Below are 13,748 nucleotides of genomic sequence, written 5' to 3'. Positions count from 1 at the left end.
GGTAGTCGGGTCAAAAACAATGTGAAACACATGTTGACGAATGGTTATTGTTAGGGTCATTACGAACGGTTAGGATAACCGAAGACAATGAGTTGATTATCTCCCGGTTCCTATAATCAACTCATTGTCTTCGGTTATCCTAACCGTTCGTACCGATGGTAAGCAAAACGGATCGTTTTCTGAATATAGGAACCGGGCATATAAGAACCGGGAGTAAGAGGGTCAATTTTTAACCCATGTTTTTTTTATGCGTGGCGCGCGGTCGGACTAATCTGAGCCGGAAGGCCACGCTCACACGAGGTTTGCAAATCTTAAATAATGTTACAGACAAAACGGATAAATAAATAAATAAAACTCGGACCCACTTCGGAATGTCGCTTGTGCACTGTCAGATTCGAATCTGAGAAAATAATACGAATATGGCTAGGACATCTAGAGATAGAATGATCCCTGTGATATTTCGGGCTGTCATTTCTCGGATTTGGAACTGGAGGTGTACTCTCGATCTCCGTCCGACATCCGTCCGAAACAATTACTGCCAAATAAGCAATACTTGACCAAATGAAAAGACGAGTGATGCTAATGAAGCTTCATACTTGACACTGGTCTTTTAATTTTTGTCGAATATTACTTATTTGACAGTAATTGTTTCGGACGGGGATCGAGAGTATCCCCCTGATACGAATCGGACTTAGTACGTTAACGTTAAACGCTATTATAGCGTTTCTTTTGGTCATTTTGTGAATCATATCGAATTAAAATGATATTTCAAGAAACCTTGTACATTTTTAAAGATAAAATATAAACCAATTACAAATATATAAAAGTATGTTGTATATAATGTGTGTGACGAGACAGCACCGATTATTTATAGTGAGATCCCATGTTGTACCCAAAATTTGTACACAACAATGCCTATGGAAACGACTAGAAATACATTTATTCCTAACCTTTGCCTTTGTTCTATTTAGCAATAGAATATAAAGTCATGCTGTCTTTACCTATTTACAATTAAAACTGAAAATTAATTATTCGTATCGAGTCTTTAGTAACGTAAGTTAAATTACTTCATTATTCCTATCTTCGATGTATTATGGTTTCGGAAGTATAATTATGTATTTGTGTTGTTTCCAATTTGCCTTAGTTTAAATATTCAGTGACCGAACTAATTTGGAATTTTATATTATTTCGAAATAAGTTCATTTACTTACCTCTCTTTTTAGACAAACAGGAATTTCCTCAACTGGATTGTCAAAGGTTTTTACTTTGATTGCTCTTAAGCAATATATATTTTTTCGAAAGTGATTGATTCAACACTTCCACTGTTATGCGAAATCAACCGCTTCGGTTAAACTTAAGAATTCTATACAACCTCAAATGGCTTCGGTTGATTTCGCATAACAGTGGAAGTGTTGAATCAATCTCTTTGGAAAAAATATATAGTATAATTGAGGATATACACTGATTAGTATACGGTGTGAAAATACGATTCCTAAAAACTTTCACTATAGAAAAAAAACACAAACTTACCTCGATATTTTACAAAGAAACCGCTGTATTCAAAGGTACTTTACTTATATCAATGATGTTTTTATATCAACTGAACTAAATAGAAGATAGTGTTCCAGTATTCCTACCGCTTCAACCCAAGCAAAATGAACCGTATTAGTATGGAAATAAAATTAAATTCGAGCTGAGATAGTACTCTTAACAGATGTGTTATTCTGTGTGTTGTGCTAAAGATACCGTTTTCGATATTCGAATGTAACTATCAAGAAACGATTTTTGGGTAATTGATTTGTGTCAAGTTGTTCTTAATAATATACAGTCAATACAATACAAATATTGTTTATGGCATACAAGAACAAAAACAGACAAAAAGCAAGGTGTGTAAGCAAAACAAAAGGCAACATCGAAGTGACGAAATATACTTAAAAAATAATAAACAAAGGCCGCAACAAATGTTACTCACATAAAAAGTAAAGGTGTTTAGGTATTGCAATTGACGGTAATGATTTTAAATAACATTATTTTTCATATTCCAGGTCTCTACATTCAGTTGGTCCACCACATTATGTGTGGCATACTGATCGGTCTTTGTTTCTTCAACATGGCCAATGACGGCACACAGATGTTCAACCATTTGAAGATGTGCGTTGGGTTGGTCATCTTCTTCGCGTATACGCAGATAATGGTTCCAGTGCTAATTTGTAAGTGTTTTTCAAGGATTCCGTATTGTAATGCCTACAGTATAATTTCTTGCATGCACTGCCCATCTCTAGTTACGACTCAAAAAATACTATACTTACTACTAAATATTTATTAACATGATTTTAACAGTAATTTGTTTGTATTGTGGAAATAAATAAAGGTAATATTATTATATTATTATTATTCTTTTGGACTGAATAGTACAATGTATATCATTTCAGATCCCCAAGAAGTAAAACTAGTGAAGAAAGAGCATTTCAATCGCTGGTACAGCTTAACGCCTTACTACGCAGCGTTGACGGTCTCAAAGATTCCAGTACAAGTTTTTTTGAATATTCTCTTCTGTACGATTGTGTACTTCATGGTCGGAGTGCCTTTCCAACTGGACAGATTCACAGTATTTTGTTTGATAGCGAATATTGTGTCACTGGTGTCTGAAGGATTCGGATTAGCTATTGGATCTGTATTCAACGTTCGAGTGAGTGCCACTGTTTTGATGATTATTAAGACGACTACGTCTTTTTTAATAGGTTTTATTATTATTAGAGTAAGGGCGCTTTTAAATTAACCACTTGTAGAAGCGCTGCAGTGGCACCACTGTGGCGCTGCAGCCGCGCTGCTACTAATTTTCTTACAATATTTAGTAGCGCAGTTGCAGCGCCACTGTCGTGTGCACGTGCGCGCCACTTTTGCAGTAACAATAAGTGAACTAAAAATTACTGAAGCGCCGCCACAAAATTTTTCTCAAACTTTTAGAACATAAACAGTAAAAAAAAAGGAATTTTATAATTCCGATCACATCATCATTATACACAGCGTGTGGCGGGCGTGCACATGTACAAGCCCCACTGTTACGTTTGTAAGGAGTTACTAAAGTTGTCTATATTATATTATGGTTCTAGTTAGGTCTTGAAATACTTGAATATAGTATAAATAATCCACGCCTTTTTTTCAGAATGGGTGTGCCATCGGCCCAACAGCGATAGCTCCGTTCCTCGGCCTCGCAATCTACGGCTTCGACTTCGCCCACCGCATTCCCCTAATGATGAAAATCTTAATGAAAACTTCCTTCATTCGATGTGGAGTCGTCGCCATGGTTCTCACTATATTTGGCTTTGACAGAAAACCATTAGAATGTCAAGATGTGTACTGTCATTTTGCAAAACCAGATGTTCTCTTGAACTATCTGGACATTGAAAATACTTCCGTATGGTTCGAGATTTTCATTATGTTAAGTATTATGTTTGTTTTTCGCTCTCTATGCTACATTGGTTTGAGATGGCGATTTGCAACGTGATTTATTGGTATATACATATGTATACATTAAGTTATTAAAAACTCGTACCTATAGGTGATAAGTAACTCAATGGCTAATAAAGGAGAGGTGTCTATTGGAATGTATGTACATTAGGTATAACTCTTAAAGTGATATGGTAGGCACAAATACAGCATTGTTCTCATTATGATCAGATTAGTTCAGATTTAGAAATATGCTCAGAATAGACTTTTACTAATCATTTTAAAGGCGTATTCCATAAAGCGCCTTCAAATATGACGCTTATAAATTTACGCTCTACTTATTTTTATACAATATTTAGAAGCGCAGTTGCAGCGCCACTGTCACGACACGCGCACGCCACTTTGCACTTACAATTAAGCGCCTCGCAAACATGTCTTGTGTTGGATACAAGCAACCGGCAACTAGAAGCGAATATTCCGTTTTCATACAATTGCGGTTGCCGCAGCCGGCGACTGTGTTCATAATATTGTATGAAAATTTGTTTTTAGTTAATTGCTTGTATCAGGCACAAGACACACGATTGCGCCGCGCCTTAGTGAACTAAACATTACTTGGCTGCCGTTCCACAGTTGCGTCACGCACTGTAGTGCTTTTACAACAGTGGCGTAGTGTCGATTTCTGTCGCCCAGGGTCACCCTTAAATTTGCAACCCGCTCTATTTTACTGATTACAAAAGTAATTCGTTGTCTCGGCTCGATTGTGTTTTTGTGTTCGCCTGCCGTTGCCACCTTTGCATTGTTCAGGATATCGTTTTCTCAATTAGTGGAATTTATTTCCTAATTTCAAGCAAAAATTAATAATTGTGACTAGCTGGGGATCGGCTGCGTACGCCGCCGCCCCCATTGCTGTGCCGCCCGGGACCAGGGCCCCCTCTGCACACCCTACGCTACGCCACTGTTCTACAAACATCTAATTTGAAGGCATACTTAAGCATCATAAGCATCAATTTAAATGTCAACAATTATGTACGAAACAAGCCAAGAAAAATAATTTTTAAGCATTTCACTTTAAGTATTAGTAAAAATATAATCTCATGTGATATTGTACTTTAAGTGCTTTATTTCCCGTAGGTGCTGGTAGGTGCCAGTTGTACAAATTTATGGTATGTGATATAAGTAAATATAATACATTCTGTTACAGAGTGATATGTTTGTATTACTTTATGTTTTAATTCTTTTTTTTGTACGTATTTTACGCGATAACTAAATTTTGTGAACCGATTTTGATGATTGTTTTTGTTGAAAAGAGGGTACCTCAGCAGTGGTCCCATTTAAATTTGAAGAAAATATTCCAGCTCTAAGGGTAGCAAACTAGGGGATGAATCTGGTTTCGCGCACTTTCCGGTAACCGATTTCAATAAAATTTGGCAAATGTATGTAATTCCGCGAACATTTGAGGTAGGCTTTTTTAGTACTTTTGTATGTCATTTTGTTGCCGGGCTATATTTCGACGTAGTTAAACAAAAAGTATCCAATCCACATCCAGTCACTTTCAAGATACCTATAGCAGTTTGAAGTTTAAAAGTGTTTCTCATTCTTGTTTTATTTTCAAAAGTTATAATGTCATGTAACTCCAGAGATATTTATATTAGTTTATTTGTGGATTTTTTTGCTCATCTAAGCGGTTAGACTTTAGGAACCGTTTGGTACTTATGTATAACTCGTTTTTTGATAATCTTGTGGATTGGATCCTTTTTGCTTAACTACGTCCAATTGTATACTAAAAGTTAAGGGTCTAAATAGCTTGTACCAATAACCCAAGAGGACCGCTAATCACGATACAAGACAGCGTAGTACAGTACTTAGTACCTATTAGTACACCAGATGTCGCGACTAATACCAAATAGCTATTTTTGTAACTAAATTACTTTACATTGACGAGCTGCAATTTATCATTAACATACAAATTACTTGTAATAACAAATAAATCAACTAGATTGGTGCATATTTCACACATTTTTATGGATACTGCCGACTAAATTTTTTGTTTAGGATTAGCGCCATCTACCCATATTAGCAAGCGGTAATTTATACCTAAGTTTGTAATGCCATCTATTGAAACGCATATTTGTCAAAAGTCAGAAAATAGTTTTAGCTCATGACATTGACCTAAGGTCCAATGGCTCATGGTCAATATTTGAATGACATTTCATCGAAAAAAATTGACGATGTGTATTTCATATTAGGGCGCGTTCAAATTAGCCGCTGTTAGAAGCGCTGCATCCCTTAGAGGATCTGCATCCGCATGACGGCGACAGTTTCAAATTTTTAGTGACCTTTCGACTCAGTCACGCGAGGGATTCTGACGAAGAAACATTACTTCAATTATTTATGAACTTCTAGAAGCCTCCGCTATGTAAAGCGTTTAAGAATACCCAGTTTTTGCCTATCAAAATAAATTTCCTCAAATGTTTTTTCCCTCAAAAGTAAACTAGACAGGTGGATTTCACATCACATTTCCTTGATATTCAGATACTGGCTTTTACCTATTCTTAAAATAAAGCATCCAAATTAACACCCTTGATAAGAAATTTAAAATAAATAGAAAAATTTGCCATCTCCTGAATAATCACTCTTTATAAGATACGAGTTCGAGAAAGTAAGGCATCGATAAGCGACATTGTATTGACAACGAACAAAAATCCTTCGATCTAACTGGACTTAATGCAGTGTCTGTTGCCATTCATGGGGTGTTCATGGGCCTTCGCTTGTAACCAGCTGAACTACAAACTAAGTCAGCAGATTTTATGAATTTTATGTGTTTGTTACTGATTTTTGTATCGGGTTCAAACGGTTTTTTCGTCGCCATTTTATGATGTTAAAAAATACATGAATATATAATTTATAGTATCAGAATAAATAGTAAAGCATCATGATACTCAATAAATAAAAAAAATCCTTTTAATTTTAAAAACAGTCAACTTTTCGTATATTGTGTGGAATTGTCGAATTCGATAGATCAACCATTATAGAGCGGTGCATGGTCTTTACGTTTGTACCACAGACCACATAAAGATAGTACCATATTTGAATATCTTTACCTAGTTTCAATTCAAAAACGGTAAAGTCTGTCACTATTTTGTTTTTGAAAATGTTTGTGAATTCGCAAGTTTTTTATGTATTTTGGATTTCCTTTAATTTGAAATACAGCCAAAGATTTATATGTTATTTTGGTTTATTTACTATAATTAACATATTATTTATGTATTACGACTGATTGATTATGAGTAAAACCGTAGTATAAGTTTAACGAGCAGTCAGCCTGTATATCTTGGAAAAGTTTTATACACAGTTCATATACCTCCTAAATTTGTCAGTTTTTGTTTCCTGTTTTATATAATGCGGAGTTAATAGCATTAATTTAACTAAGAATTTATAATAAGAGTACGTAAGCTAGTATATTATTAGTGCTAGTAGTATTTTCGAGACAATTAGGTTTTTTTTTCCAATTAGGCGGAAAAGAAATTTTGTGGAAGAGTAATATTTTCTGGGAAGTAGAACTATTCGTCTTAAATATATAAAGATGTAATATTCAAAATGTTTTAAGTGATATTAACGTCATTTGTCTACGACTTTACATTGACTAAGTGATAGTACCTAAATATAATTATTGTATAAATATATTTATTATTAAAAGCTTTATTCTAAATTAAATAGACACCCGACTACTTCTTTTTCCGGTTCTATAACTAATCCCTCTATAGCATCGCAGCACCCTCTGCGGCTTTTAAACCGCATTGGCAAGCAAATTTTAAGTATATAAGTTCCTTGGTGGCAAGATCGTCACTTCCTTGACCTAACTTCATAACCAGCATTAGATATTTTCTTAGACTATCCTTTATTTTTTCCATCGTCTAGGGGTATTTTCGTGTTAGCATTTAATTTTCTAGTTCTATCTATGAGTTATATTTACATATAGAAAAGGTTTAAAAACTTTAAAATACGCCGTGTGCATAAGTTCGTAAGGGGTGCAGAGCGCGAGCCTGCATCGCTCTGCATCATGAAGTAAATGGGATATATTTTTCCAACATTATTTGCACTCGAATTTCTGGTCACTGGGAAAAATATAACTGTAAGTATTCCATTTTGATCGCGTGCCTACTCTCTAGTAGGCACTTTGTAGCTCTCTAGCTACAAAGTTGCCTGTCTCTAGGATGCGTAAAGAGAATGATCGCTTTTGAGAGTTGAGTACGATCGATACGTCTTTTACAGTTACATTAAAATATCAGATAACATGTGTGTGTATGAGTGGTGACAATACTGCTTCTCATTGACGAATGTCGAGAAAGTGGACAAAGCAAAGGTGTTGTGGTGAAAAATGTATGCACGAATTTTTTATTATTATTATTGTTAAAATGTGTTAAGTATATTATTATTAGCTAGCTAAGATTCAATGTTACGTAACAATTTATGAAAGATATTTGGGACAACTATAACGCGTAGCCTGTAGATGGCGCTGCGATGCGATAGTGAGGTAAGATCGCATCGGAAATGACAAGTGTCCCTCTCCTTTTAAAGGTTTAGAATAAGAGTTCGAAAACATGTTTGTTTACTTTCAAGGTACTTAATTATAGGTTTTAAATTATGGATAATTTGGTAAACGTTATTGGAGTAAGCATTCATTTATGTGTAAAAGTTTCAATCTAAAAAATCAATTATATTCTCACGTACCTATATCCAGACAGACGCGTTCAATAAATTGAATTCTTTAAACATTCTTCTTTCGTTTGTTTAGTGAAGCATTTCTGTTCCTATGGTAGTCGTGTAGGCAAAATAATAAGTTTCAGTATTGCTAATTTGTAATACACCACAAACCGTTTCAGTGTTATTGTTGGTCACAACCTTTTTATTTATAGTACTTAGTTTTATACTTTTGTACACAATGTATACAGGTAAAATTAATAAAATTATGCGAAACATAATGAATACGTTTTATTATATTGTATATACACTTCAGAACTCGGCAACACGTAAACTTTTCATTAAAGTAGTATAAAAAATATAGTTGTCACCAGAAAAACAAAATTACTCAAGCAATAACTAGTCGAATAAATTAATATTAGCACACCAATCGTCTGTATTTCTTATGTGCAACCATTTGACTGGGTTTTGTAGCAATTTTTTTACACCCACCAGCACATTATGTTGTAGCAACTATTCACTTTTATCTGTGCTTTTATACAACATTTTTGGCGTTAATGAAGTCAGAAAATAGCCCAAAAATTTCAAACAAAAAAAACTATGGGCGATGGTGTGTTCTTTTTTAACACGGCATTGTAAAACTATAATAATGCAATGTGTAAATGTGTATGTAAATAATGTAATGTAATATCAGCGGCATTGCAAAACACTCCGCCATTTTGCTGAGCAACAGAACTTTTTATCTGCCACTACTATTGTTTGATCCTAAAATATATTTTTTTGGTTATACTTATGTATGAATGTGTGAAGTAAACAATTTTATTATTATATCTGGCGACGTACAAAGGTACAAAGTGTACAAGGTGTTCAACGACTACGCGACACGGAGGGAAAGTACTTTATATATATTTACGGACACATTATTTTATTTTTAAAAGTACTGCATTCAAAGATTTAAGTCGCTTGCTTCACCTGGAAACCGAACTGACTAAAAGTAAAAAAGCATCCAGTATTTTTATGTTGCTGATCGAAAGGGTCAATTATAAAGATTAATGCCTTTGTAATATAGTAGTATTACTTCCCTCCGTGCCGTATAGCCGTGTGACACCCTGTATACACAGCAGATGTATCTATTTTTTCCCATGTCCCTTGTCGCGTTTCTTTTTAATATGCTTGGGTGTCTTCGATTTTCTCTTCTCAGCTTTGTCTTCTTTGAACGCCTTTTTCCTTGCCTTTTTACTGTCTGGAGACTCATCTCTGGGGCGTGCTGAGTTACTAAACCTGGATTCTGAAAAATTTAATAAAAACAATTTGTGATTGTATTTATATAACCAATTTCTAAAACAACAATGATTTCATCAAGTAACATACACATTATAAATCATATCCAAACACCATAGAACAAATTATTAGAACAAAATAATGTTTTATTTATAACTAAGTTAATTTAATTTTTATAACGTACATATTTTGATTAAAAGAAATTTATTTTCATCCAATAAACAGTTCATGTGATATTAATGAAGAAGGTTCTTAAATATTTTTAGTTTTTACTTTAATCCTGGTCTTCAAGTATCACAACTCAAAATAAGACATTCTGAATTTAATAATTTTATCAACTGACCTTTATTTTCAACTTCATCTTCAGAACTTCCCTCACCACTGTCTGAAACTTCATGTTCCAGTAGGATCTGAGGCTTGTGAACAGTACCAGTGATGTCTTCATTGAATCCTGCAATCTTCTTGTATACTAACTCCTCAGTTTCACCTTCTTTTGCCTTGTTTATATCTCGTTCATAGTTTATAACCTGCAAATAGAAGAAAATAATCATAATTTGTATAAGAAACGCTATGCAGGAGAGTGAAAAAGAAGTTTGTAAGAATAATAAGTAGATTTCCTTTTTCTAAGTTTACAGGGTTCAAAAAATGTCTGCCCAAAATTCAGCCCCCTATAATTGTTGGATATTTTTTAAATTTTGACAGAGAATTCTGAAATTTTGACATTTGTTGGTTTAGCATGGGATTGCCATAGAAGGTTGTAAATATTCATCAGTAGGTAGTAAATTGGTTGACAGCAACTGTAACACAAACCTAGTCAAGTAAAGATGAACCTTAAAAGTAAAAAGAATCAAACAATTTACCTCTGTAAGTCTTTTAGGAATGTATATGCTCTTAAAAGCCTCCTCTTCAATTTGTTCTAGAGCAGTCATTTCCTCAAAGTCTCTTCCAGCTGCCTTCACAGACAATTTTTCTAAGCATTCTTCCAGATTGCTCTCATTTATAGATGAGTCCGTAATAAAATCAAACAGTTCTTTAACAGTCAATGTAGCAACACCTTTTTTCCTAAAGAAATCTGAAATATTTGTGCAATCCTTTCTCAAGAAATCAAAAGCATGTGGGTGATCATGTTCCACAGACTGTGATACGTCAATTACAACTACATTTCCTCTATGATACAATAAGTTAAACTCGGACAAATCAGCATGAACTAATTTGCAGATGTTAAAAATTTTCCACATCATAGTAATACAGTCTCGATACAATATTCTTGCAGTTGATTGTGATATATCCACATCTTTAAGTTTCGGTGATGGCCAGCCTTTCTCACCCATAAATTCCATTACTAGCACATGGCTCCGTAGAATAATTGGTTCAGGGACTGGTAGCTTTGCATTATGCATTCTTACAAGGTTTCTCATCTCTTTCTCAGCCCAGGTACGAACCATTTTACGAGGATTAGACCTACAATAACCATTTCTAAATCGATATTCTCCTGAGACGTATTTATCTCTGTCTTTAAAGACCAATATGGAGGTCTTAAATATTTTCACAGCGTAATCTCTGCCTTCTTTAGAAGTTGCATGGTAAACATTAGCTTCTTTACCTGTGGAGATGCATCCATTAATTTCATTAATGATACCTCTGTTAAGAAGTTTGAAAAGAATCATTTTCGTCCTAGGGTCCATAACTTGTTCTGCTGTGGCCCTGTCACATTTATCTTTAATTCGTATTCTTTCATTATCTGTCTTACGGTCGTTGAGGTCCATGAATTTCTCAGCTTTATTTGAAAGAATGGGCTCATATTGATCAACATTTATTCTATTCATGTACTTTTTAAACAGTTTATCTGTCGGTTGGTAATTGGTAATCTTATTAGAAGATCCTTGTGTATTTGTTCCTTTCTTTTTCTTTAATGGGTCATCTGAATCATAGAAGTAATCATCAGAATCCATGTCATCTTCACTACTGATTTTCTTGTATGTAGGTTCTTCGGCAAACTGAAAATTTTACACAAGTTTCAAAATAATGGTGCAATAATAACATCAACAGTGTGATGTAGATATAATATCAGCAAAAGTTGCTCATCTATAATTAAATAAATATTAAATTTTGAAGAAAGTATAATGTATACATTTTTTAAATTATGTAGGTTCCACTATATGGTAGATGGCGTGGAGTTTGGACTATTTTTTAATTCTGAGTAGACCTAGTCTTAGGTAAAACCCTATTGGTATCTACCTATAGGAAACCAAGGGTGTTCGCTCAGGAGGAAACCGCCTTGTTCGTCTTATCCTCTCCCAAGGCTCCACCTGATGTCAAGTAGCCAAAAGTTTTCGCTAGAAAACTTATTGAAAAATATTATGCAAAAACTCACCCTCACTGTTTTGACTTTTGCCGATAGGTCCTCTTCGTAGTCACTAAATTGACCATCGCCTCCGTTCCACATTTTAGCCCGTAAAACAGAGCTTCTTTTTTAAAATTAATTAAAAATCTCGACAAACAACGTGTGTGATGTTGATTCAACAGTTGAAAGAAAAATTGACATTTATATTTTTTTTAAGTAGAGTTTAAACGGCTTTGGTATAATGCCATACAGCCTATTCTTCATTTTCTTTTCATTTTGGTTTCATTTTGTAAATAGTTTCAATCTTCATATGACTTCAAAAGTGGAAATAATGTAACTGTAAATAACTTCATAATATTTTACGTTTTCTAGTAGAGATGGCAGGAGGCGGGGAATGTCTTCCTCTTCATAAATCTCCATTATGCCATCTACCAGCAGTAACCTTTGTACGTCGAATGCAGGACAATTCAGAATGAGATGATCTAAAATTGCTGCAGCTGAATCACAGTATTCGCACTGATCAGAGGATATGATCTTGATTCGTTGTAAGTGTGCCGGAAACTTTCCATGTCCAAATCTCAATCTGTTCCACAGTTCATCTTTTTTCATTCTTTTGACAATTGACTTATTGTATTTCGTGTCTTTGGATTCTAGGACATTCAGTCTAAATATTAGGATGAACAAAGACTGATTTATAATTAAACTTCCACACATAGTATATCATAATCACCAATACATGGAAATCATCGATTATTTCTAGGGAGCCATAGTATTTAAAAGAAGAAGAAGAAGGAGAAGAACAGTAAAGTTATTAATATTAATTTATTACTTCTGTAACGTAATATCAGCAGTAGAAAAGTGACAATGATTTATTTTTACGTATTTGATATCTATTTGGTATTTAGTTCCTGTAATTAATTTAGTTCAATATTAAGACAAAGAAGCTTGACATTATTCGGATGTAATATATAATAGGTACAGTGTCAAGAGCACGTCAAGCTTGACATCTAAAATTTTAATCAAACTCTATGCCGCTTACGATAAGAACGATCCAAAGTTCAAAGTGTCAAGCTTGACGCGTTGTAACATACCATTCCTTCCTTGTATACACGTCTAGCGCACCTTACGCCGATTCGTAAATCCTTTCACCATGAGGGCAAGCATTAAAATGAATGCTGTAGAAACAATAAAGGAGATCATTCCTGAGATCTTAGATTTAGGAACCTGCGAATTTAATTTCAAATGTCTCGAACAAATCGACTCATCCGAAGAACAGAGTCCGATGTGATTATATAGCGAAAAGAGAATAAGTACGTTACGAAAATAATTTCCTTATTCAAACTAAGGCCTATGTAAAGGTGTTTTGAGAATTTATATATGCTATTTCATTTCGGAAATTTAAAATCAAACAACAGTCGATCTGATATCCATAGCGAAGAAGAACGAACGAAATGTACTATGTCCCGAGAACAACTAATCTCGCACATACATCGTTGTTCTACGGATGAGTCGAAATATGGTACGATTAAGCGCTGGAATACACGTCCGATTTCGTGTCCGGTGGTCGGATCCGACTATCGGATCGGATTCACTCAATACACGTCCAATAGGCGTCCGATTCTTTCGTCGACTATTTCTGAACTAACTGTGTTGACAATTTATGGGGAATTTCCCAAATGCAGGGAATTTCAAATCAACAATTCGTTTGGGGATTTTGTTTGGATTACGCTATGTGGAGAAAATGCCCTCGCATTCTAGAATTTTATCATATTTTCCTTACGTTGATGATCACAGATTAAAACACTATTTATTTATTTGCTTATGAACGATATTGATATTTTTTTCAACATCGCACATGCGCTGGTTATATAGCAGCGTTTATGTAGAATTATTAGGAAACCGCTTATATGTATAAAATTATCTAGTAGGATTAGAATCACTTTATCTTGTATTGTAAAATTACTACTACTAT

At 34.4% G+C, this 13,748-nt stretch overlaps 2 protein-coding genes across 3 annotated transcripts in view; one reads left to right on the top strand and one right to left on the bottom strand.

The window, feature by feature from the left end:
- The window catches only part of LOC113234045 (ATP-binding cassette sub-family G member 4), a 31,736-nt gene extending 26,650 nt beyond the window's left edge, over positions 1 to 5,086 (top strand). Inside the window, exons 5-7 of the mRNA XM_026469269.1 lie at positions 2,046 to 2,210; positions 2,433 to 2,689; positions 3,167 to 5,086. Coding sequence (XP_026325054.1) covers positions 2,046 to 2,210; positions 2,433 to 2,689; positions 3,167 to 3,508 — 764 coding nt within the window. The 3' untranslated portion in view covers positions 3,509 to 5,086. The remainder of the gene's footprint in view (positions 1 to 2,045; positions 2,211 to 2,432; positions 2,690 to 3,166) is intronic.
- A 3,359-nt stretch (positions 5,087 to 8,445) lies between these two features.
- On the bottom strand, positions 8,446 to 11,930 carry LOC113234054 (serine/threonine-protein kinase RIO1). 2 transcript variants are annotated; one of them, XM_026469288.1, is made up of 5 exons: positions 11,807 to 11,930; positions 10,293 to 11,429; positions 9,776 to 9,959; positions 9,300 to 9,439; positions 8,446 to 9,233 (listed from the first exon to the last, which is right to left on the bottom strand). In XM_026469288.1, the coding sequence occupies exons 1-5, from the start codon at positions 11,876 to 11,878 to the stop codon at positions 9,201 to 9,203; spliced, it is 1,566 nt and encodes a 521-aa protein (XP_026325073.1). In that variant the 5' UTR covers positions 11,879 to 11,930; the 3' UTR covers positions 8,446 to 9,200. The 2 variants fall into 2 exon arrangements, with proteins under 2 accessions (XP_026325073.1, XP_026325074.1); XM_026469289.1 differs by having other exon boundaries at positions 8,446 to 9,439.
- Positions 11,931 to 13,748: the final 1,818 nt, after the last annotated feature.

Source organism: Hyposmocoma kahamanoa, unplaced genomic scaffold (assembly GCF_003589595.1).
Source record: "Hyposmocoma kahamanoa isolate Upper Pololo Valley unplaced genomic scaffold, ASM358959v1 81, whole genome shotgun sequence".
Taxonomy (NCBI): Eukaryota; Metazoa; Arthropoda; class Insecta; order Lepidoptera; family Cosmopterigidae; genus Hyposmocoma; species Hyposmocoma kahamanoa.
This window is presented reverse-complemented; position numbering and strand designations above follow the sequence as displayed.